Source organism: Condylura cristata, unplaced genomic scaffold (assembly GCF_000260355.1).
Source record: "Condylura cristata isolate star-nosed mole 26May11 unplaced genomic scaffold, ConCri1.0 scaffold00002, whole genome shotgun sequence".
Lineage (NCBI taxonomy): Eukaryota > Metazoa > Chordata > Mammalia > Eulipotyphla > Talpidae > Condylura > Condylura cristata.
In genome coordinates, this window is record NW_004567103.1 from 67,233,194 (window position 1) to 67,260,985 (window position 27,792).

At 36.1% G+C, this 27,792-nt stretch overlaps 1 protein-coding gene across 1 annotated transcript in view; it reads right to left on the reverse strand.

Annotated features, from left to right (window-relative positions):
* ARHGAP15 (Rho GTPase activating protein 15) overlaps positions 1 to 19,264 on the reverse strand; it is a 591,597-nt gene extending 572,333 nt beyond the window's left edge. The window contains exon 1 of the mRNA XM_004674681.2: positions 19,100 to 19,264. Coding sequence (XP_004674738.2) covers positions 19,100 to 19,264 — 165 coding nt within the window. The remainder of the gene's footprint in view (positions 1 to 19,099) is intronic.
* Positions 19,265 to 27,792: the final 8,528 nt, after the last annotated feature.

A 27,792-nucleotide genomic window follows, 5' to 3' on the forward strand; every position in this document is an offset into this window, starting at 1 on the left:
ATCCAAAATACTTATTTATGAAACATACACCATTTCTGCTTTTTTTTTATTATATCTTTAGTCATATATGCCAACAATTAGATCAACTAGTTATGCCTCATTCCCAATGCTCTTGATGTATTTTTGCCTTCAAAGAAACTGAATTTATAGGCACTTAATGGAATAGATACATTTGTGTGTGTGTGTGTGTGTATGGACACATAGTAAAATATATATATTTGCATATATATCCATAAAGACACATATATTTTGCTCCAGGATAAAAATCATAAGCTCTCCTACTCAGAAAAGGTCTATGGCATATTATTTCTTCAGTATATTAATAACAGGCTCCAGATCAAATTCTTTGTAACTACTGTACCTCAATAGCAAATCACATAACAATATCAACTGTGTGCTGATACAGACTTATATTTCTCAGTACTTCTTCCTTGAAATTCATAAACATTTCCTAGTTCATACCCATCTTTCCACTCACTCTGACACTTATTTGTAGGTTTATCCTCTATTTTTATATCTATCCTTTGTCACAATGAGATTTTGTCTATTTCCGTTACATTAAACATATGTTGTTAAAAGCGGTACAAATCTATCTCCCGAGCATATCTACACCTTGAGCTCCAAAGTCACATAATTGATTGTTTCCAAGACACTTTGATTTTGATCAAACTGAAATTTCAAACTTCCATAGCTACTTAATACCTCCTCTGTCAAATTTATACTATTCTTGGTTCTTCCCATCTCTGTGATGGAGACAATCGTCAACTCAGCTTCTCCATGTAGATTCTTTTACGTACCCCCTCTTCCTTTCCACCTACATTTAGTCCATATACATGTCTTTTCAGTCCTATGCTTGCAATAAATTCTTTAATTTATTTTGTTATATTTGCCTCCATTCAACAAGTCAAGCATAATCATAATTTATTGGTTCAAAATGGTTAGGACTCTGTAATATAATCCCCATTTTTGCCTATCCCTCTCCTACCTTATCCTTCACCAAGCAGAAATCCTCTAGTGCCCATTGGTCTACCAAACAATAAAGTCTAAACTCTATAATAGACTACAAAACTCTGTATAATCTAACTAAAGTCCCCACTATCACCCACCGTTAATCACACTCTATCATTATACTATGATATTTTATATTAGTCTTTATTTCATTCTGATATAATTTTATTTGCAAGCAACACTTCCCAGTACTTCTTGGAACTGAATGTAAATATGTGATATATATATTTTTTCTATGAATCAAGTTTACTTAGACCACAACTATGCCCATTCTTCCTGTATCATTTCTTGCTGCTTCTGTGCAACAATATCATTATTGAGGAATCATAACAGAGGCTCCAGTGGTGGCAAGAATCAAGTTCCCCAGCATCTGGTATACATGTCCTATATAGTGCTCATCCTTTGGAACAGGCATTGACTGGTGAATTTCACTCCCAAGATTAGATAGTGCTAATGACAAAAGTAAAGAAATTTTTCAGCAAAGAAAATTGATGATTCAAATCAGTTGGTTTTAATCAAAATGGAGGTCATCCTGGTTGTATTGGACTGAATCAGATGAACTCCTAAAAAAGAAAAGGGCCCTGCTCAGAGGATGAAATCTGAGACAAGAGTGAGTGAAGGAAGTAGGGGGTTGCAAGTGGTTCTTGACTGAAAGTAGCCCCCAGAGGACAGTCAGTCAAGGCACAGGACCTCAATTCTATAAGGATAAGAAACTAAATTCTGGCAACAATATGCGAGCTGGAAAGAGGATCAAAGCTCCAGGGAAGAATGTAATTCAGTGATACCCTGATTTCAGCTTCATGTGAAGAGAACCCAACAGAGTCTGTCTGGACTCTTGGTCTATAGAGATCATGTTATAATAAATGGGTGCTATTTTAAGCCTTTAAATGTGTGGTAATTTGTCACCTAGCAATAGAAAACCAAAGCACCCGCAAAGCTAAAAGTATTTATCCTCTGACCTTTTATAGAAAATTTTTTCTAATGTGTAAGTTAGCAACTTCTTGCAATAATAAACCCCCTTCTACCATATCCTCCTTTCCTGTGTCTCCTAACCACTCAGTCCTATTATGTCTTGATTGTCTGAATAGCTCCCAAGTGTGACATCTCTACATATCTGACATGACTATGTGAGGCTGGCCTCCCCCCACTCCAAGTACCTTCCTGCCTGTCTTCAACACTATTCTCCTCCTCCCTACTCTGGGACTAAGCAAATTCCTGGGCCTTGACCATCAGGCCTGCAGACAAAAATGCAGATTTCAGACAAACTACTTGACCCCAGGCAGTGATTTGGAGCAGAAAGCACTTCCCTGGCTCAATTCCACTCTCATAGGCACTGGGGAAGAACAGTACAACAGCCATCCCCCTCAACCAGAACTTCCCTGATATGGCATGTTGGTTATTGCTGATATGTGATATGGTCTTGAACAATAAGATATAAGTAGAAATAACTGAATTGACTTTCCATGGAAATTATTTCAAAGATGGTAGGTTCTGTCTGCCTCGGTCTTTTGTTCTTTGCTTGTCATCTTTCTTGCCTGAAATGGATTTGAAATGCTAACGGTAAAACAGCTGCCTGCTGGACATGAGAAGATTCATAACAGGAAATAGATCACATTGTAAAGATTGTAAGGGGAAGGAGAAAATCTGAATCCTTAATATTTTGGTCAGTCAAGCACTATAACTGCAAGGGAGTGACTATCTCTGGAGTATTTTTACGTACACACACACACACACACACACACATGTCCATTACTTATGTAAGCTGATATGCCCATTTTTCTGTCAGATGGATCCAAATACAATAAATAATGGTTACATGGTTACAAAAGATCATGGACTGAATTAAGTGTCCATATGGGTGGCAGAATTCCATAGAAGTTAATTAAAGATTGAGAGTAATTTGATAAGTACCATTCTCCATTAAAGGCTCAGTCAAGGGCCGTCCCTGGTGGCACAGCAGGTTAAAGCACAGCACTGAGAAGCTAAAGCCACTTCTGCATGAGTTCGATTCCCGCCTGCCCGGGAGGTGACCATATGGCACAGCAGACCTCTTCCAACCTGCCCGCTGCTCCTCTCAGCAGTGTACTTTGCCGATCTGCCTGTTCTGCTCCCCACTCTGTCTCTGGTGAAGCCTCTCGCAGCCCCTGAGCCTCTGGCCTGTACCCACCCCAGTTCTGTATGCACAAATAAGTAAATCTTAAAAAAAAAAAAAAAAGTTCAGTCAATAAAAATATCTATTCTAGTTTTGTTTGATACAGATGGGTTCATCTCCAGCTTCCCCTGCTTTGTTCTCTAATGCAGTGAACTCAGTGCAATGGACTAGATATATATACATGCAGATGCATGCGTACACACACACACACACCTATACATACATTTATTTGTACTATGTACTTAATGCATATTTAAATATGTACATGCATACACACACACACATATATATTCAATCCCAAATTCAAGCCCTTTTACTTGTGCTTATGGTAATGTCAGCTTTATCTTTAGCAGTATATTAGTGGTTACATTCCAAAAATGCCCTAGTCCAATGCCAATCCCTTCCACTCTATCTACTGTGTTGCTTTCTGGGAGTTTCAGTGTAAGTAGATACACTGAAGAATGAAGGTGAAGAATAAACAGCAACTGAATCCTGGCTATGCAGCAGAGACATTTTTACCTAATTTTCAGTGGTGCATATACCATAATTTCTAAATTACAAGATAGGCAGTTGAGCTTGTGGTTTTAGCCTCAATGGAGGTAACAGAGATTTCACTGTTCACTAGGTAGACTAGTGGGAGGTCCTCTCACTCCAAGACTTTAATCCTTATATCTCTAGATTCTATTTCCCCCGAAGTTTATGTGTTTTGTCCCTGTATCTTCAGAGATATTTTACTCAGAAATTAAGAGACATTATAAGGCAGTAGTATCCTGCATATTTTCAATCCTTTAAAGTCTTTAAACTAAGGGGAAAAAAAGTATTTAAAACCAGATTTTGTTGAAATTAGGTATAATGTATGATTTGTAGGTTCTGTCACTTTAGTAAGAGAAAGAAAATATTGAAAAAAGTCGAGCATTAATAATCGAAGCTAAATAATAAAAGGAAAATAAACCAGAAATATACTAAAAATGTGTATAATAAAATCACATAATTAATCAAATAAATAATTGCCATAAGAGTTCAGATCAGGGAAAGGTCAGTCAGATAAAATACTAGGTAGGAGATAGAGTTAAGAATAGAATTTTAATTGACATAAGAGAGAATACACATCTGCTTCTGACCTGTTCTAGGAGCCAGGTTGAACATGACAGGATATCTCCACAGGCCCTACATAAGGTTGGGTTTCAGGGTTCAGGTTCTATTACATAGACTGTGGCCCAGGACATGGCCAAAGTTTCGGCTTTGGTTTCAGGCTTCCTTGGAGTCACATGTAAGTTCTATAATTTATTTGTTGCTGTGAGGATTTAATCAAATCTTCTCTGTTAGAGCATGTACCACAGTGCCAAGTGCACAGTAAATTCTCCCTAATGATAAACACTTATATAATTGCAAGAGCTAAATGTAAGTCCTGGTTAAAGACAGAAGAGAGTAGCACTATTGCAGGAATAGTATCAGATCTCAGATAAGACTTGTCTAAGATAATAAGTTGAAGTAAATCAAGAATATGTTGAGTAAAAGTGGGGATTAAAATGTGATTGTCAATTGGCAGAGGGGTGTAAAAGGCAGATTAAAGCTATAGAACAAAGTCCGCCAAAAAGACTTTCTACTAATGGGGAGCTTGAACACAATAGTAAATTTCTACAACTTTTAAATATTTTTCTGTGTCCATGTGTAACACTTGACACTTCATATACATCCTCTCCCTTAACCTTTAATAGTCTATTGGTAACTGATATTTTCATATTTGTTTAAAATATGTGGAAAAGGAGGCCTAAACTCTGAAGAAATATGCTCAAAGTAACATAGTAAGAGCCAGGTCTGTCCAAAACTATTTCATGTTCATAATCTCTAGACTCCAACTTGTACCTATGTAGAAGCACAGCACTTTGAGGACAAACTATAACAGATTTACTTAGGAGATGATTTATGTTTGATTTATATTGCCTAAAAATAATTCTAATCCTGGCTACACTCAAATGTTACTGGTCAAAATGCTGAACATGTATTAAACTCACAAGCAAAGCACAAGGCCATCAGAATCTTTTATGACGCTTGCTACTGACAGCTCAGATGAACCTGGAGGGGCCACTTCCAGGACAGGTTTGCGCATCTCCCTGTGACTGAATCTTTGATTTGTACTTGGAGATTTGTGTGCCTCAGGGATACTAGTTAGTGTCTCTGGGAATCAGCAAAGAATATAGTTTTTCAAAGTTTCATTTATATAAATAACCACCTGAATATACAAAAGAACTATTTTTTCCCATTTTAAAATGTATTCCTTTTGGGAAAGGCAACTTGGAAAAGATGTACCCAAAGGAGACATTCATTTTGCAATTATCTAAATGACAATTCAATCTCTTTTGGTTCTTAGTGGCTTATAAAGAGGTTTGGAAAATATATGCTAAAAGTTGGCAGCACCAACTCAAATATCAGGTAGGTGATCTGACCTAGTGAGGGGGCCTGGTTCAACTCAGTGAACTAGAAGGCACTTCACTCATTTAGATAGAAGGCTCCTGACCTGTAGCTGTTAATTATTTCTTCTTTGAAGAATCAGCATTGTGACACTAGTCTTTTTTTGTTGTTGTTGTTTTGTTTTTGTACTATATATGTATTTTTAATGTGAATAAAACACATGTGAAAAAAGCTCAATTAGGGCCCTCCCTGGTGGCGCGCAGATTAAAGCGCAGCACTAAGAAGCTAAAGCCACTTCAACATAAGTTCGATCCCTGTTCTGGAGGTGATTCACATGGCACGGCAGATCTCCCCTGATTGGCCTCTGCACCCCTCAGCCGCATACTTTTGTCAGTTGGCCTGTTCTGCTCCCTACTCTGTCTCTGGTGAATTCTCTCGCCACACCTGCAATGCTGGACTATACCCCAGTTTGTATGCATAAATAAATAAATCTTTAAAATTAAAAAGAAAGAAGAGCTCTATTTGGGCCAAATAAAACACACCTTGTTTTTTATTGTTGTTGTTTTTTGTTTTTTGTGTTTTTTTTTTCAATTTTAGGGTTTTTTTTTGTTTTTAAAATTTTATTTCCTTATATTATTGTTCTCTATTTGGGTGTTTGATATATCACCATAGTCCCTTGTGTTCTTCCCTCCTCCTTTGGCCCCTCTGTTGGGTCTACCCTCTCCCTGGTTGGCTGTGTGTTTCAGATCAATGGTCATCTTGTGTTTTTCCTAATCCTTCATTCACATTAAACACACATCTGATAAAAACCTTTAGGTCTTTGTTTCAAGTTTTCTTCATGTGAACCTATCCTTTTTCATAAAGGCACATCAAGCTTTTGATTTGGTAAAGGCATAAAAACACATTTTCAGCTCACATAAAAATCTGAACTGAAACTGTGGAGATCACTTTTGTGTGTGAGCTGTTATATGCTAATTAAAAAAGAAATGCAAATTCTAACAAAATATCAAGGTCCTCAAATTAAGTTTAATTAGTAAAAAAGTAACATCAATAAGTAATAAGATGAATAATCAAATCTAAATTGATTGAAATATAATGTTGTGAACTGGTAAATAGCATTTCTCATTTTAAAAGGCCTGGGATGATTCATTTTTATAAAATTCGGAGGTGAATTGTTTCATTGAAATATAAAGTAGTTTCTAATCAAGTTTTTAGAACTATTTAAACCCACAAAAGTTAAATCTTAGATAATACAGAATAAACAGACTACTTATAACTTGGTGACAAGAGAATACTATTTCCATAGATAATTTATTTTTTTCAGTGTTGTCTAAAAGGCGGCAATATGTTTGCTAATTTATAATAATGTAGGAGTCTAAAATTGAATTTAAAAGCAAATGAGAAAATCTGAAAAGAAAATTCATATTTAGCTATATAACAGACTGTTTTTACACTATCAGTGAAATGTGGTAGGAACCACATTTCCAAATTTATGACTAACAATTGTCATCTTCTGAATTCCCAAATTTACAACTAACAATTGTCATCTCTGACTTGTCACATTATGTCTCACCTCTGAATAGCCAGTCAATGAAATAAGCAAGATTACAAACTAAGAGTCTTAAAGGTCAAGTTAGTACAATAATTAATGAAAGACACCACAATGCCAGCAAAAGGCTTTCACTTCAAAAACTTAAAAACACCAGCCAATCAAAACAATATCTGTGTCAAAACTGAGTTAGTCACTTGTTTGAATTACGTATTTTATACCCAATTAGCTTCAGTGTGCCATGTAAATATATATATGAAGTCAACATTATCTTAAAAAGTTACTTGAAGCATAGGTGAAAGGAAATTATCAGGATTTTCTGTATGTTAGTGACATTTGGAAACTTGGCTCTTACAACCTTGTTTCAGCCAAGCAGTCAAGCTGGAAATGGGGGACTCAGTTAGAAGGGACAAAATGAATGAAGGGAAGCTCAGATTTACAGCCAAAAATTGCAGAAAGGTTGTCTTTGATGAATCCAGAATCAAATCAAAATGTCTTTGTCCATTCTCATAGCAAAACCATTGAACAATTATGCACATATAAGAGAATAAGGAATTGTAAAATATCCATAGAGCATACTTAGTGCATGATCAAGTAGTCAGGAAAAATTAAGAAGTACTATGTCTTTGACAGAATGAAATCTGTAATTTTTTAAACTGACTACTTAATTTACATTTTTGGATGATACTATATTTTAGCCTCAGTTTGCATATACACTTTAAAGAAATGACTCACCAAAAGGTTAATTTTCTTTCTTTCTTTGTTTTTAAATCTGAATGGAGCTTTAAGCTTCAAGATAACTCAAGCTGCCATCTGAACATAATCTTCTTGTATAGATAAATATTTCATTAATGGTTGGGGCTTTTTAGGTAGGTTTATACATTAGATCATCTTTTCCACAATTAATATCACAAAACCCCACAAATCATAGATACTTGGACAGAAATACATGTTCAGCCAGACCCAGACACTGACAGCTCAGATAACAATATGTATATATTTTTAAATCAAGAACTGGGTAAACATTTTGAATGTTCTGTAAAATACTAAATTTGATTTGTGTTTAATATCCAGGTTGAAAGCATCACAGTCATAAAAATCAAGTAAACATACTAAAATTTTTAATGTTATTCATAAAATTATTTCAATTCCAATTAAAACTTTATCATATTTTCACTAACCAGGAAGTGGGAGCTTAATAGTCATTCTAAATTTAATCAAATAAGAATATTTATATTTTGACTTGTTACCAAGGAAAGTACTTTAATGATTTGTATATACTAAAGGAGACAAGAGATAGAAAGTAGGTCAGTGTACAAAAAAGAATCTTTGAAGAAGTTTAAAGTCATATGGCCCTTAATTTCAAAAAAAAACAACTCTTGAAATTGACAACCCACCAAAATACATGCTTTGGAAAGATAGTGAAGGTGTCTTATTTCTCAATCCAATTTTAAACACCTTATGAATATTTATGACCAAATGGAAGGTATATGATGCTAATAAGAGTGTTGAGAGTGAGTGGGTACTGGTGATGATGATAATGCCTAGGAAGCAAACTGGCTGAACCTGTGCTATCCTGGAATAAGAATTGGAATATTACTCCTCATAGTACAGAAATCTTTTCAGACATAAGAGTAGGTACCTAAATGCCTGTTGGTGGGTAATAAAATGCACTAGTGAATGAATGAACACCTGTGCATCCACTTGCTACCTGGCGGCCCTGATGGGGACACAAGTAGAGGCAGGGTAGAGAGGATGACTACTCAGTGAATAGGGAATTACTAATGCAGGAACCTCAAAATACAACATTCAAGTAATGTATTTTACGATTTTTGTTAATTTAGAGGATAGCAGTATAAAAATGGTGATTAAAAGGATCCATTGAATATAGAACTTTATTACTCAAAATGTGTGTAGATGAGAATTAAGAATGTCACATTAATAATCTGTGTGAAAAAAAATTAATTCATTAGTATATTTAAGACAAAAAGGAATGTTTTTCTTAAGAAAAAAAAAAAAAACTATGATATTAAAAGCACATCCAGGAATGTAAACTTCTTCCCTGCTATGTGATCATTAGCATTAACACTGTCAATAATTCATGGTGAAAAATGAAGTTGCCATGAGAGGTTGCCTTTGTCAGGCAACAATCAATGGTAAAGGCGTAACGTGTGATACATTACTAAGTATCAGTTAGGTTTACTATGTTATGGATTTTAAAAATATTAGTAGTATACTCAGTTTGTCTAATGTGAGCTCAGTTTTTGTTCATTAACTTTTCACTGCTTACTGTACACTACGTCTTGACTACATTTTATATAAGTGAAGAATATCAGCTCTTGCTATACAACTGCTGTGATCTGGCAGTGGGCCTCTAGGATTTGCCTCTATATTTTGATGTTGGCATTTATATTTGAGCAAACAAAATGGTCACTTTGTTTTCCTGTCTTCCTATATTGGGTCACTTTGTGCTACATGATATGATCTAAGACAATTCAATGCAAGGAGACACACATCCCTTCTCATTGGAAATACAAAGACTCTTCCTTATTACCCTATGGGCAAGAAGGCAGGTCCATGCCAAAGAAGGAGTGGGAGAAAGTTAATGTCATCACTATTTCTCTTTTTCACAGAATGATAAAAAAGAGCATCAGGCAAGAACAGCACTGGTTTCTTAAGGAAGAGATAAAAAGAAAATGGTACTTTGGTCGTTTATGTTTAAGATAGTGTGGAAGGGCACTCACATAAAAACAAGACTACTATTTCTGAACATTTTCAAACACATTCTTAATCTAATATCATCTTGGAATCTCAGGGGGAAAATGTTCACTTATTGAAATCACCTCCTAAGGGATAAATAAAAGTGAAACATTAGTAGCCATTTGGCTTTGTTTGATTTAGGAAGTAAAATCAGTTGATTTATTTCCTCTTGGTTTGGTTTGCAGAGTCAGACAGCTAAAACATTTTCATACTTAATACCTGACTTTGGTTTTCTTTCATTTTATATATATATATATATATATATATATATTTTTTTTTTTTTTTTTCATCCAATGCTGGTAGATAAAACGACTTAGACACAAATGGGTGAGAGGTCTGTATCTGCCAGCATAATTTTTGCTACCAAAGGCATTTGCACATGGAGAATGCAACACACAGTGGTGACTACCGCCACAAAAGCATTATGCTAGTGCTCCTCAGGAAGAAAAAGAGATATATAATTACAATGAGGCAGAGCGAGAGGAGAAAGAATAAAGTAACTGAATTTTGTCTGGGTTTTGTCACATTCTCCCAAAGATATTACCAGCATTTTCTGAGTATACAAAAGTACAACCATGGATCTTGTTGCTACTCAAGTCTATTATTTCTATATCAACTTATAGCCAGTGCATTGGAAGTAAATAGGAATCATAAGAATCCACACCTCAAAGGAGAAGCTTAGGGGATGGCATGTAAAGAAAACATCATTTTGGGGAGAAAACACCACATTGCTGTACATTCCCTCATTACTTACAACAATCATTAATGTAAAACAAAAATAATGCCTATTCCTGACTTGATATTGTTTGGAGATGCTCTGCTTACCAGGTTTTAATATGCACTTTGAAAACTGACATGTACTTTACCCACGTCTCTTTAGGAACATAGGAATTGAAACGCTGGATAAAATACTTTCATGCTTCCCAACACAAACCTGGGAGGGCAATTAAACAGATGGTAACAATAAACCAAATCTAAACACATCAGGGATGGGAGCCCCATTCTAAAAGCCTTACACATTGAAGGAAGGGAAAAAGCAAGTCTGGGGAAGTGTTTCAGCAGCCAACACCTTTCTGTCTTGAAGACAGAAACAGGGGCTAATCCATAGGAATACTACTCTTCTGAGGAATGCCATCAAACATGTCAATTACAGACATACCATGTTTCCTTGCATTCACCACCACTTGTCCCTCCTAACAGATACATAGTTCCTGCCCCCTGAAACATCAAATCTTTCTAACATATCAGACTTACATACTTGAAACACAATGCTATTTTCTTCTCCATGCCCAAAAAGTAGGTGTTGTAGACTTCTGTGATGACACAAGTATTTTGAATGTCTCAACTGCATTCTTGACCACAGAATTATCTTTTTTAATCCATTCTTGAAACATACTGAAATTCTACTTAAAATTTTCTCAGACCTTAATAGTATCAGTTTGTCCTGACTTGTATCAGCAGAAGAATATGAAAGCCATCTTGATATTTTGCCTTGAGAATATATTTATGTAGTTAATTTTTCTGGAATATAAAATAAGTTCAAATATGTAAATATGAACATATCACTTTGCATATCTTTATACCTATATAGAATTCTATATATGAAATATATGTTTGTTTGAGATGTCTGTGTGTGTGTACATAGAAAGAATCTGCTATACATGGAAAAGGATATTGTTAATGGGAGGTTTGCAATGCCATTGTATTATCACATGTAAAGATGCTATTTTGACATTATATAAGGCATTTACAACCTGGGGAATAATCCAGTCAGTGTTTGTTCTTTTATTTTTCAACCTGCTTTTGTTCTCTGCCTCAGTCTGTAAGTTTGAATGCCATTTGTGAGAAATTAGTAATAAAGATTTAGCTTAACTAAATACCATAAGTAAATGACAATGTGTAACATACTGTGTTTTTGATTAATCAAGGTCATAATGATGATCTATTAGAAGCCACTTTTGAAAACTGAGGCAAGAACTAAAATGGAAAAATGCACAACATATAGACAAATCATATGGCAGACATCATTTTCCAGCTTGCATTTTACGTCCTCATGCATGCACATCATCATGCAACACTGTCCAATTTTAATTTGGGGGCATTTGATATGTCATAAGTATAAAAAGACTGTTTCCATTTTCTTCTGATAAAATTGCACTTAAAATGACACAAATCATCTTTGATATTTGCCACAAACCTCGCTCAGTAATATCAACTCTGTTTCCATAGACATAGCATTAGTCTGGATTAAATAAGGGATGCTGCAAATAATTTAGTGTAGAAGCACAGTTGCTGCCACATGGAGTATTAGGGAACCTTTTTTTAATTAGAGTGTACACTTTAGATTACTGATTATGAACATCAGGGGACCTGAGATTTTGATTCATCAGTAATTCTCCTTTATGTCTACACTAAGATGTAAAAATGAGACCTCTGGCTCTAACTCACTATTTCAGAGACTTGACACTTCCACTGGTGTGGAAGCTATTTTACCTGTAATCTCTAGTACTGTTCTGCCCCCTTGTGCTGCTACGGTGAACTCAACAGAGGAACAGTTTGCCTTAATCTCTGTACGTGAACTACAGAAAAACCCCACTGTCACTTCTCACTTTTCTGGCAAGTTCAAGGTCAGTGCCTAGCTATTTTCAGCTCATCTCTTCTTGATCCATGCAGAGAAATGACAAGGTAACATGATTCGGGGTCAGCTGTATTACAGGAACCGTTACATAAACAGAGAAAGTGAAAATCAATCCTGGCTGACAGTGACTTCGGGATAATCAACGCACACTGGATGCCTCTGTCAGCTCGCCTGTATCAAACACCGTGTGACTTCTGTCAGGTCCTTTTAATAAAACTATATTCTCACTTTCAGCAACCTAACTAAACATTTCACTTGTACTGAATTTTTTAGTGTTCGCCTTCCAGATCTGTAAACTGCGCCAGTAATACTTGAAGTTTTTCATGGGTGATACCCAGATCCTGCACATTGAGAGAGAAGGCTCTACTGCAAAACGTCCTTTTCGAGAGCTCTGTGGGCAGTTTCCTACAGACTGCTGAGTCTTTTGCATTGAACTCAACACACTTCCTGAATCAAGTTAGACACTCACTTTTTCTCCTTTATGCTAGAGACCTTATCATCATCATTTCTGGTCAAAGATCAGGTTTCTTTCTCCTTTTTCAGATGTTCATTGTTGCTCTCCTTTTCATCACTGTATTTTCTACTAATGCAGAATTGAAAGGCAGTACTTAGCGGATGGTGCAGTTAGTGGCATTGCTACTGACAGCACTTGATATGTCATGTTAGAAAGGAGCTATTTTATCCCACCCACCTTCTGCTCCCTTGAAACTGCAGCATGCAGCACGCCAGTGAAGTACAATTTGCCATAATATTAGTTGTCAGTAAATTCAAAGACGGAACTCCTAAAGCTATAAAATGGATTAGAAGCAATTTAAAAAAGAATTAACAAACTAGAGTAAGAGTATACTGTCAACAAACAAATGCTCCATCATAGGACTGTAATTTGGAATTTTAATTACCCCTCTGCTTCTGTAACAAAACAATGTCTGAACTGGCAGCGATTTGAATCTCTCACAGGTCATTGAGCATTCTAGTTAATTACTCTATGAATAGCCTGTTTTTCTCCCCTCTGGAAACACGTTTCTAATGGCAGTCAAGGTCTGACAAATGTGTCATCTACATAATTAGCTAGGAAGCAACACAAAACATTAAACATGCTTTGTGCCGACAACTATCAAAACATTTCATTTGTTGTCAATTATTCATTACTTTGTAGGTTCTGAAGGGGTTGTTATTATGGAAATAAGTCCAGATGCTAACAAGGTTAGAGTTTTGGATTCAAATTAGTAATCAGAGGACTAACTTTTAAAAAAATGTATCTCATGTACATTCAGCGCCATGTTCAATCAGTAGGAGATTATAAACAAATTTAGCTATGCTCAGGTTAAAATGGAAACTACCAGTCAAGTATGTGAGTTCAGGGACCCTGGATCATTCTTTGAAGTACAGTCTTTACATGTCATTGTAAACTTTCTGAACCTTTTGACAAGTCCAACTGGTGCTTGGTAAACAGAGTTAAAGATTTCACAGCATGAGATAACATGGGAAGGAAAGAAATTGCTGTTTTTTTTTTTTTTCCCCCCAACCCCACCCCCCTGTCCCTCCAGGGCATATAGTGTAAAAATCAAAAATCTAGCTAGTAAACTTTTAATCTGCTGAACAGATTAGTTACCTTAGGTGACCCTTGGATTTCTTTTTCTTTTTCCTGCTTGTGAAATCTTGTTTGTTTTATTATTGTTTGAATGTGGTATATAAAGCAAAGTAGTGTCTTGAAAGCAGCACTCCTACTGTATATAGAGGATATAAAAAGATTTCTCAACAAAATTGACCTCTCAGTGGCAAAGAAAATTGCAGTGGAAGACACATTATTGTGTAGTCATATCTGAGGCTTAGATCTATAGAGAGTTTCAACTCCACTGTCCTCCAGCTTTTCCTTATAAACCAAAATGGCTTACAAATGTCATCCACAATAGTCCAATAAAGATTAGGAACAAAACACTGTCCTTACATTGATGAGATAAGAAAGATTCAGCTGCAAAATGCAGTGTATGAGGACAGTTCATAAGACTGCTATTTGAACAAAAAATAAATAGAATTAAAATTATATGTGAGTGTCTAGAATTTAATTGAGATGATCAGTTTACTTTTACATAGTTTTTGATCAGATGCCTGTGCTACAGAACTTGATAAAAAGAAAGTAAACAAATCCTATCAGAAAAATCAAGAAAAACTGTTATCTACATGTTGTGCAAAATATATCAGAAAATAATTCTACCCTGAGCACTGAGAATGCCCTAATGCATTAATAATAAAAAAGATCATTCACTTGCTAAGAAAAATAATTGTCTGTATCTATATTTTTCAAAGCAAAAAGGCAGTCACATTGTACACTAAATAGGGCACATTAAAATAAGCTTTAATAATCTTTATGCAGGAGGAAACTAATCCATTTTCAGATCATGCGATCCACAGCAATAAAAGGAAATCATCAAACTAAAAACAATTTTAGAAATGGATGCAGACTCTCATTTAATTAACATGCAACAGATCATATATTTATGAGATAGTCAAAATATTTAGGAAGCCTATAATCCTGTAAGTCTTAATGTGGTATAAAAACAACAAATAAATGCAAAGTGTTACTGTTATACATGCTGCCTGATCAATGGTTTTCACATATTGATCTATAAATGGAGTTGACAGTCTGTGTTGGCTGCACATTTTCCAAGCAGTGCTATTTTTGCACAAAACCAATACGGGCAATTACCTTTGTTTGAGATGCCAAGTCTTATCAATTCAATGTGATTTAGTGTCATTTTAATTAAATATCAGGATCCACTTCAGGACAATTTATACAAACAAAGCCTCAAATCTAACTATAAGCTTGATTTGAAGTAAACATGGACAAGTCCTACAGTCTCATAATATTTCTCAAAAACTCTGCTAAACAGAAGGTTTATATTTTTAGTAGCAATTTTATGTCTGCCTCTCTGGCTAGCCACAACTTTGGCAAGTATCCTATAAGCACAGAACTAAGAAACAAAAGAAAATTGTTTCCTCTCCTTATATTAAAAAGAAAAACAAGCGAGTCCAGCCTGTTAACGGGAGCAAAAGGAGTCTTGTATGTTAACATTTAGAAATGGCTCGACTTAAGTCTTTATCTGAACACTAATAAAAAGCTATTCCCTGCCCATGATGGCCATGAATGAAGTAAAGCACTTCTGCAGGGTTTTACAAAATGGAAATGGCGAATATGCATACATGTTGCTGTTTCAGACACCAGCATTAAATGCAGAGGCCGATCCTGCCAGCAAATCCTATGTCTGCAGTTTTCCGACTTGGGCTATTTAAACTCTTCATTAATATCAATTCTAAACTGTCCAGTAAGCTAGAGCATGCCTCTTATAAATAACATCAAAGTCACATTAAACCTTTTGCATTAGCTCTTTGGTGGATTGCACATCAGCCTTTGCAGCCTGTACAGAGGCACACTCCACCTGCCCCCATTTACATTCACTAAGCTGTCTGCTTCTGTGTTTAGCACATTCGGGTGAACAGTCTACCTTTAAGAAGTCTCACTCTGGTGCTCAAGATGAAACAACAAATCATTGAGACCAAAAAGGGTTCCTTCCCCACCAAGCAGAGTTTTCCATATCTCACTTACAGACAGGCAATTTTCTTGCTATGTCCTCCGTATCCATAGTTCCTACTCCACCAATTTTTTCCCCAGGTAGCAGGATGAGCTCTTAGAATTTTGAAGATACATTGATTCTATTAACCACATAAAAATGATTACATGGTGTTTAAAGAAAACGATGCACACAACCAATAAAATACTAATGGAGAGTTGATACCTGCTCTACTGAAATGTTTCCCGGAGTCAGTAAGGTAATCAAAACTTTGAATTTAACAAGTAAAATTCACCTGTGATTGAATAGCTTGGGATCAAATAAATATTTATATTGGCATTTCAAAGAACTCTTCACCTTAAGAGACATAGAACAATAGGTTCTTATGACTTAGGAAATTTTTTATATTTTGTTTTGAAACCACAGTCATTGTTTGAATGGAACAAAATAAAAATGGAATTATAAATTAATGATGAAAGTATATACTTGATTTGACCCTAGTGATTATCACTTTGTAATGTTAAATCAGACATCAGATCCTTATGCTAATATATTTATTCCAATAATTCATATTTGATCTGTATAGTAATTAAGTTGGTAAAATAAGATATATGCATATGTACATGATATGTAGATATCATTCATTTTAAATGGATGCATAACATGCATGCAGTGCATTTGGGAGTTCTGAGTAAAAAAAATAATTTTCTTTCTGTGCAGATCCAATGTACATATCTCTGTGACAACGAGCCATATTACATGTGAACAAGAGCACATATTTTTAGTACCGATCTCTTCCCACTTCTCTTAAGTTCAAAATCTCCCCCTTTTGACCTCACCCCAACCTCCAACTTCTAAAATATCAAGTTCTTAGTTTAGCTTGAGCAGATATCTTTAACAGGCTTGTTTGAATAAATATGCCAAAATACTTTACATTCTGTCAGTATCTAGTCAGAAAATTGTGCATGGAAAAAGAGATGAAAAGAACTGAGACAGAAAGAAAATTAGTGCCATGGCAAGCTTTCAATGCTGTATCTCTGAGCCAACTTTTCTCGGTGAAATGACATATCCTCACTAAAATACCCCTTTTATATAATTATGCACTGAGCACACATAACCAAAAGTAACTTTTATTTTTGTTCCTTATCGAGGAATACATATTGCCCAGGCTAAGAATGCGGAAACAAAAGCTGGGATAATTATAGCTAATTTAACTTTGGAAAACTCTTATTCTCTAGCAGTCCAGCATATAACCCCCTAAACTAAAGTTATGTAACAAGGTAATATCAACAATGAGAAACGGCATGATAAAATCCTGCCCAAAAGTGAAAAATGCTAATTTTGTCTCATTTAGCAGCTGGATACAGAAATGCTCATTAGTTTTAAGAGGGTTAATCCTTTTAACTTTTGCATATTGATATGCCAATTATGCCTAATTGTACAAGAGGCATCAGTCAAGGTAATAGTGCATAAACACATGAAAGTTATTAAGTACATCCCAACATGTAATAAAGTAGGTGTTAATTGGTAGCTGAGTTCTGCGGGCTATTGAGGTGGATAATTCATTGAGAGATGGATCACTTGTAATTTCTCTCCATAATTCCTTTTGCAGTCTCATGCTGTGATGTTTTCATGCTTGTCAAAAACAACTGCGGCATAGTGCCTTTTGTTAAACACAGCCAATAAAATATGTTAGGCATCATTAAATATACTTAACTTTTAAACTTTTTCAAAGGTACAGTTCTAACTGATAATACATTATAGAGATTCTAATAATTTACTCTAGCCACAGTCTCAAGTTCATAGTTGAGAAACATTTTAACTGGTTTAAAAGCAAAGTCAGGCTGGTAGTGCTATGCCTCCCAACAGACAATAATGTAAAATGAGAAAGTAAATAAAGAAAACTGCATCTCTTGGTACCTTATCTTTCTTATCCACAAAATATAATTGCTGACTTCCTCACACTAAATTTGCCTATAACACCTAACGAAAAATAATTAAAAGCATGTACTTCTCAAGCTCCTGAAATTATTGTGGGCTAATTTTGCACTTGAATTTCAAGTGAAAAATGGGAAATAAATAAAAGCAGTAACATTCTAGTCAGCAAGTTTATCTCATTTAATAACTCAGTTAGGGAGCTGAATATTTCATAGACCCCTACCATATTAACAGAACACTCAATTAATAGCTCACTTATTTCTGCAGGGTGACTGGAACTCACAGGCTGTCCCCAGCTAACCCATTCTCACTCCTGGTCTCACTGTGAGGAACAAAATAGATCTGGGGTCCAAAAGAGTGGCTAACATTGCATAAATAATTTTGTAACATCCTATGGCCTCAGCTGCAAGTTACCACCATTATGGAAGAAAATTAACCAGAAGAGACTCATCACAATCAGTGTGTTTAGTGGCTCAGGATGCGTGCAGGGGCAGGGACACAATTGGCAGTAGAGTTCATCTCTAACTATTTTATTTCAAATCTTCCTAATGACACATTATCGAGACAAAATGGCTTCCTCTCCAAACCTTAAATTGCCACACCATTAGAATCATTAAGCTCATTCCAAATCAAATTGTGTTTTTCGATAGCAAATATTGTTGGGAATTTTTAAGGAAGAGATTTTCACTTTTTTTTTTTTTCCTCTGTTCACTCTTAGCTAATTTTAGCCTCTGGCTTTTCAAAGTGATATACTGTATTTGGAAGTACAAACACCACATGCTAGCATAACCTCATTATTTTTATGACACTGAAGCATGATAGTGGAGGCCCTTAAAATGAGTCAAAGGTGCTCTTCGGTCTAGCTCCAAATCCACTTTATCACTCTGGATTAAGTCCAGCTCTTCTCTTGCAACTGGGGATATTATTATGACTATAAGTAGGCAAGATAAAATGCATTACAAAAACAGTTTTCTCATGCACATTAGGAAAACAAATAAAACAAGGCTAATTAACTTTTTTGTTAACAAAATCCTGTATCTGGGAACTTAGGGCATTTGGGGTATTTGACTTACGGGTTCAGTGACCTTCCCAACATCGGTGAGGATCATGGATTTACTTTGGCTCAGTCTGTCGTGGTGGCTGTTGGCATGTTTGATTCTCATTTGTACAGCTCCGGTGCCTTGGCAGGTGGAATTCAGCATTTCCACAGAGGTATCAGAATGTGTAGATTTTTGCATATTACAGTGCTGTCCTGTTAAAATATAAGAGTATTAATTTATTCTACATATATCTTTTTCAATGAAAATCTCTTGGTGGAGTGTGCTTCCTATTACACATTAAGATACAAAAGAGAAAAAGATCCTCACTTCTCTAATTCCTGAAGAAGGAGGTAACTGGTTTGTAGTTGTTTTCATCAAGGGGGCCTCTGCTTGTGGACAATGTGATGAATTCCAGAGTATTTCAAAGTTCATCAGCAATACAACTGTACTCCTAATAGCTGTAAGAGACAGTCTTTCTTATATAGCAATGAATTTCCCATATAAGTATCTTTATGTTGATGTTCTTTTCACTCATGTTGATGTTCTTTTCACTCATGCTGTTACTATGACATTATCACCCTATTAATCCAAACCCCCCACACCACTACCAATAAACATCATTTTTATTTTTGTGAACAGAAGCCTCTGTGAATGAAGTCAGAGTCAAATTAGTAGAACTAGCAGAACAGCACACCAAGCTGAATATCAAACACATTGATTTGATCTTATTAGACTAGTGCTCAGTCCTAGCCCCTAGCCTCACCCACAACATTCACAGGGGAAGATAATATTCTTCTGTTCACCTTCACCTGCCAAGTGAATTAGATTAGCTGGATATAATATTTATGAAAAATATGGAGAAAGAGAAAAAGAAAAATCAACACTATTTACTTATCTGTCTATATTTGTTGTAATAGGAATCTTCCTGAATTAGGCAGAAAAACTCAGAATGGGCACATTTTAAAGAAACAGCAATGAAAGATATTTTAAAAAAAGAAAACAGCTAAACTGTGGCAGCATTAGCAGGTGGGCTGGAATGACTTCAGTTGTGTCACTAAATTCAGAATCCCTTTCAGCTGCCCCTCCCACTGTCCCTCCCAACAAGTCCCTCAACAGAACACATCAACTTATTCAAAATAGAACATTTGCAATGCAAACACAGCTTTTAAACTTCCAGAAGCAGATTTCCTTATCTGATTGTTTTTCCATGTCTTGTCTATTTAGACATTCATAGCCTGGGCATGAACATACCTTAATAAAAAAAAAAAAAAAAAAAAGTGGCCAACAAGTTTTAGAAGGCGATAAAGTCCAAAAGAAGGATTATGCTTTCAGGAATCAACTGTACTGGTTCACTATGTATGTAGATAGACGACGGGGCTAGGGTAATAGTAATGGTCAAGGAAATAATTAGAAGACATTTTTAAAAGGAGGAAAGATGTTTCCTCATAATTTACACCATGTAAACAACTGAGTGACAACTTAAAAAAGAAGTCAAATTTATTGAGTATTTGCCATATAACAGGCAACATGTCCAATGTTGTAATCCTTATAAAACACTTGTGAAATAGGCATTAAATTTATATAGGAGAAAAATGAGAAACACAGAGAATAATAAATTTCCAAGTTCACTAGGTGAAAAGCAATGGTGGAACATGCATTGTATTCCACAAACAAACAAACAAAAAATCTATTTATACAATAAAAATACTGTTTACCAATGAAAAGGATAAGTTTCTTGACCCATACAATTACATGAATGAACTGCACATTCAGTGTGCTGAGTGGAAGATTCAGGGCAAACTCCACCCCCCCCCAACTGCCCCCCCCCAAAAAAAAACATAACTCTAGGAGTTCACTTGTATAATGGCCTACTGAATATAAAGTAACTTCACTAACAATAAATAAATAAATAAATAACTCTGAGTTCACTTGTATAATGGCCTATTGAATGTAAAGTAACTTCACTGACAAAAAAAAAAATAATTCTTAGCAATTGCTTAGAGGTGGGTGGAGAGGAGGACATTTGCACTGCATACAAGTAAGCTCTTGGGGGGAAGATAAGTTTGTTATCTTGATCATGGTAATCATTTAATAGGATATATTTATTTAAAAGGATCAAATTCTATACTTTAAAATTCTTGTTCTATAATTCAGTGGTATCTCACAAAACTATTCACAGGAAAACTGTTTTAGGAATTCTCAACCAATCTATTTTGCTCATATTTTCAGTTTTATGTCCCTACATTGACTACAAGCTATAAAAAAATATGCAATTCAGAGTAAGAACTCTTTTCATCAGTTCAATAAGCTCTTTGAATAGTTAAAAAGTTAAGCATTAATTAAAAAAACCTTATCTTTATAGTCCATAAAAATGCACCAGCCACTTTCATGAGAAGGATTTTAAAATACATCAAACCTGGCTACTAATATAGGCACAGGGATCTATTCTATCTAGAATAACCTCTATAAGATATAGATAATATAACTTTCTTAAAATTAAATTAGATAACAGTTATATAATATAGTTATTTCTACATATACCTGCACTTTTTTTTTTTTTAAGATTTATTTACTCATACAGAACTGGAATACAGTCCAGAGGTGCAGGGGCGGTGAGAGGGTTCACCAGAGACAGAGTGGAGAGCAGAACAGGCTGACTGATGAAGTACACTGTTGAGGGGAGCAGTGGGTGGGTCAGGAGAGGTCTGCTATGCCATGTGGGTCACCTCCAGGGTGGTATCCAATTCATGCAAAAGTGACTTTAGCTTCTTAGTGCTGTGTTTTAACCCCCTGCGCCACTAGGGAGGGCCCCAATACTTGTTTTTATATTGTTCTGTACTATTTATTAGTGGGCTATTTCTATTTCTCTCTTTTTTTTTTTTTAAGATTTATTTATTTGTGCATACAGAACTGGGGTGCAGGCCAGAGGCTCAGGGGCGGTGAGAGGCTTCACCAGAGACAGTGGGGAGCAGAACAGGCAGATTGACGAAGTACACTGCTGAGGGGAGCAGCAGGCGGGTCAGGAGAGGTCTGCCTCGCCATGTGGTCACCTATTGGGCAGGCCGGAATCGAACTCATGCGGAAGTGGCTTTAGATTCTCAGTGCTGTGCTTTAACCCGCTGCGCCACCAGGGAGGGCCTATTTCTATTTCTTAACCCAATAGAAATTGTTACAAAATAACAAAGCATGTATATGAATCTTTCCCATTTGTGAAGATGCCTACTACAAAAAAACATACATTTCTTCAGGGTGAGCTTCAGCGCATGAAGTAAGGATGATGAAGGAATGAAAATCTAGATATTGTCATTACATAATGGAAAAGCTGGATTGATGTTAATGAGACAGGATGCACAAAAAGAGTCCATGATGACTCTTTTTATCTGCCTCTCTCTAATAGGCACCTTTAGGATATTGTACAAGTCATTAAGTCTGCTTATTACTGATAGTGTGGGAAACAGGACAACGAAGAAGATTGCTGTGATCTGTATGGTCCTTATCACTTCTTCTGATACTGAGTGACTAGCAGTTTGGGAGTTATTACTCCCAGGAATTTTCCAGAAAGAAAGATTTAAAGTGCTTACTAGTTTTAGGCAGATAAACAGCAATATAAATGTTTCCGTATGCATGGATGCCTGAGAGACTTAGGTAGGGGTTACGAGAGAATCTTTAATTAAACATAAAACTTTTCTAGAAAATCAAGTTTCTCTTTTGAGTACATTCAAGGCTTTTTTTTTTTTTTCCATAATAATCATTAGTTTCAAGCTGTGCGGATAGTGCGTTTATAGTACCCGTAGAGGAAATCACGCAGGCTAAAGCCACTATATCTGATCTAGGGCATGAAGCCATTGTATTTACATAACCCAGACATGTGTCATTTATAGGACTTGTTATTTCCACAGATTATCACAAATTTCAGTGTCAACTCTGTATCTGCATTCTTGTACTGATTTCACAATCAACCCATAATTTGCCTAGGAAGGGTCACTATCAAAAATGCTAGATTACTTAAAAAGTCTCTTATTGGGCTTCCCTGTCTGCTTTCTCAAGAAAAAGAAAGCAAAATAATGTTCAAAGTCCTCATCCTTCAGATCTTTCCATCATGCTTATCTCCCTCCTAGCTCTCTATTAATGTATTTCTTTTCCCCCATTTCTTCTCTCCTATAGGCATCACTTACTCCCCGATCTGACTTTATCCTTATGTTTTGTCAATACTAAACTTCATTTGGCTTATTTTGTTCTACAAAGGCACTTATTTCATAATATTTCACAATTTTCCTCATATTTGTAAGTGCATAGTGGTTTTAAATTTTGCACAACTCTACATTGCTCTGAGGATAAGAGAAATGACACAAAACCTCATCTTAAAGATTCCTACCAGCAGAAAAAAAAAAATCCAGTCAACATCTGTTGAGGTTTTACTAAGTGGCAGGTATATTAGAGACTGGAGATAGTCTCTTATCTTTCTCTTTAAAAAATGTCTTACAGTTTAGTGTGATAAAGAAACAAATCAATAATTAAATGAGGATAGATTTGTTTTCAAGGAGAGAGAAGAGCAATGACATAAAACTCAGAGTGGGAGGTAGTGTGAGAGAAAGCCCATAAAAGGAAATCTACTGTTGCAGAAGGTTGGGCATTTCAGGCAAAGGACTCAGCAATGCAAGGCTATGCAAATAATTGTGGTCTCAGAAGGAACATATGAAATATGTCAAATGTGAAGGAAAAATATAGAGCCCTTTATCTTAACCTCATGAAAAAGAGACGTGATGGATTTCATGAAAAACAAACAAACAAACAAACAAACAGAAAACAGTATTTAACTTGTGATCATCTTGTAGCTTCTCATGGGACTGACAGCCCATTCTATCTAATTCAACCAGTTCTGTAAGTCTTAGTGTTCTAAGGAAGCACTCTGGGGAGACGAGGTTGGAAGATGGCTTTCCTTTCCATAATACAATAGGTCTTGTAAAAACAGTGAGTGCTACCCAAAAGGAAGAAGACCCCTCTGCTGGACCACAGGAGGTGTGAGGGGAAGAAGGGAGGTTAGAGGAGGAAGGAAATCGATCTGAAAGAGGGAAAGGGCAACTCTACTAGTTGCTGTGCAAGTTGTAATTTCTGTACTTGTGGGTTCAAAGATGATTTATTCTCATTCTTCCTGTTAGGGACATCTCAGATCAAGTGAGTGCGTAAGGCATTTCTAAAGCACAATTTTGTGAGTTGTCTTTAGCTCCCACTTAATATCTTCTAACTTCTTATTTTACCATAACCGCTATCCTAGTGCTCCCCCCCATCCTAAGTGCCCTATAATTCTTTCATATTTAACTGATAAAGTGCCACTCACCATCCCAACTGCGGCACTTACTCATGCCTCACATCATGTAGAGTCAACGTCTCTGAAATTTCCATCATCTATTCTACCTTACCTACATCCTTTAAACACACCTATCCTCTCATTGAATCACTTAGCTGTGTATGAGAGACAAGTGAGTCAACCGATTAAAAGAATATCATAAGTGAGTTGTGAGACTTTCCATTAATTCTCAGGGAAACATCAGCCTAAATTCACACTGGAAACTCATCCAGCTGTGTGGGAAACATTTCTTTGAGTAACAAGAGCTGTAATCAGTCTTATTTTATGTATGATCAAAAGTAAATTCAGGGGGAGATAGTAATTGAGACTGATGACTAGGGTATCAGCATTACATTCTAGAAGTTGTACCTGCTGGAGGTACCTGAACTGATGGCTCTGCCATGGTAGCCCTTATAATGAAAGAAGATTCTAGATGACAGACTCCATTATGAAACCTGCCCAACCTCAATTCTAAAAAAACTTACACCCAAGATTCCACCAGAACCTTGTTTCTAGCATCTTGGAATAGATTTGCTTTTGGGACTATTTGTATAAATTCAGAAAATATTTCTGAATGCAATGTATAGCTCCCTTTGTTAGTCTGTATTATTATTCCAGGAATAGTTACAGGGATTTGACATTATATCTGTTGTTCCAGTTGTATTTTCCTTCCTTTTAGACCACCAACATCCTATGTGTTGGAGTATAAGTTATAATAATTGATATCTGTCTATGTTTATCTCTCTGCAACTTAGTAAAATTTCTCTGCAACTCAGGAACATCATTACTACAAGTCATATTAAGTGAAACTTAAGACATATTAACATTGAGGCATGTTAGCTTTAAGATTCGTATAACCTTCATAACTAAGCAGTACCTGCCTTGTTCTTGTAACAGAGTATTATCAAATATTAAAGAAAACATTGATGCTGTATAAAGTTCCTACAGAAATATAAAACACCGTGAATGACAAGATTAAATAATTGGCTTATTTTGTGTGCATCTAACATAGATACTTTAGTTACTTTAGTCTCACAATATCATGGATATTATAAACGTTAAGTTTCTCAATAAATATATCTGAGTTACAAATTGAAATGTAAATCATTTAAGTCTGACTTCACAATTTCTCAAAACTTCCTGATTTTATATGTACCAAGAGAAGAACAAGAATAGCTTGTGTTATTGCACTAGTTCCACTTTCAATACTGTTTTAAAAACAGGAAACTGCAATGAGAATATACTTTGTAAGAGTCACACAAACTTTGGTGAGAGTAAACAAGTAACTCTCAATCCAGTGTTGTCCTGGCCTAGCTTCTCCCACTAATAATGCAAATCCCCCAATAGAAGGTAATGTGATATTTCTTCTAATCATAAATTTCATAGCTGCTCTGTCAATTATTTGTTGCACTCTGCTAATTACATTAAGGCTTGACAGCATGTCCTTTTGAGTTAGAAAGTGTATTTTTGACATCTCTTTTCCATCAGTATATTAAGGATTATTTGAGCTAGAGAAACTGAATCGGCACAATAATATAATGATGCAGTAGAGAAAAAAATTTAAAGCTCAGGACAGTGTGATTCTCCCCCTAGGTGGCACAGCCTGTTAAAAATAGCCTCAATTTCCCTGGTGGCATAACGGGTTAATGCATAGCACAGGGCAGCAGCTGCTTCCTCAAAAGTTCAATCCCAGTCGGCAGGGCCAGGAGGTGACTCACATGGCTGGAGATTTCTCCTGTCTCACCCATCGGCTGCTCCCCTCAGCAGTGTGCTTCGTAGGTATGCCTGTTCTGCTCCCTACTCTGTCTCTGGTGAATCCGCTCATTGCCCCTGCACCTCTGGCTTATACCCCAGTTCTGTATGCATAAATAAATCAATCTTTTTTTTTTTAAATAGCCTCAGGATAAAACCAAATATTGCGTTAGTCACTGACCAACAAGGTGAGTAGAAACTACATGAAAAAATAACCAGCATCCAAGGAAATCTGATAGACTTTAGAGAGAGAAAAATGATCATAGTGCAGCCATATTAGATACATTATCTAAATCTTTCTATTTAATTGTTATAAATGGTCCTGTGCTTCCTGAAAAAAACATAGAGACAAAAATGTTTGTTGAATATATAAATGGAAAACAAATACAGAAACTAGTTAATGCCAATGTTCATAGTCTATCAAGGGATTACCAAGAGGACAGCTTTGTCCTTGAACAGTTCATTTATTATATTTAAAAAATATGTATAACTTACCTTTGTTTCTAAGATAAATAAACTATGGACATTTCATGATAAGTAAAGGCAAGTAAGAAAACGATTTTCACACCTTTTGAGGCCAACATTAAAGTTACTTGGAGATACAGGTGAAATTTTTCTAAATATGAAGAATAGAGTATTTCTGTTTCAGAATAGTTCTTTCAAATCTTTCACATAAAAAAAAGGCACTTTGGCCCTCCCTGGTGGCGCAGCGGGTTAAAGCACAGCACTGAGAATCTAGAGCCACTTCCGCATGAGTTCGATCCCCGCCTGCCCCGGAGGTGACCACATGGCGCGGCAGACCTCTCCTGACCCGCCCGCTGCTCCCCTCAGCAGTGTACTTCGTAGATCTGCCTGTTCTGCTCCCCACTCTGTCTCTGGTGAATCCTCTCGCCGCCCCTAAGCCTCTGGCCTGTACCCCAGTTCTGTATGAACAAATAAATAAATCTTTAAAAAAAAAAAAAAGGCACTTATCCCTGTCTTCTAACTTTGCAGCCTTATTTGTCCTGACAATAGAGAAAGCTTTCCTTGAGGTTCAACTATCTTTAAGCACTTGATATCCTTTCTCCAAGCAGAAGGAAGGACCCCTGCTTTACATAGGTTTCCACTGAGAAGCACCCTCTCAAGCAAGCAAGGGAATTCCCATTGGTGGGTGCTAGGCTGGGTTTTCACTATGTGGCCTGGGAGCTATATGGCCACCCCAACCACCAACGGCTGTATTCTTCCCCTCTGCCTAAATATACAGGAAACCACCATGGCCACGGAAGCCCATTCCTTTCTTAGAATGTGTGGGAAGAGCTGCTAGGAGCTCATGGCAACTTCATAGACAAATATTACTTCCCTGAAAAATTAATTTCTATTCCCTGGAAAGATCTTATGTTGATCTGTGGTAGAACATGGTCTGTGTGTTCCCCTGTGGAAATGGCTTGTGAGCATGGTAGCTCAAGTAAATGTGTGGCACAACCTTCATCTACACTTTCCTGACAGGTCAATAATTAACGTGCATTGCAATTGTTTGTCGTTCCACCACAGCAGCCATTTACCAAAATAACATTTTAATTTCAGTTTCCTTCCAGTTCACTTTCCTTTTCTTTTTTCCCTGTGGCTTCTACATCTCTATTAAGTCTAA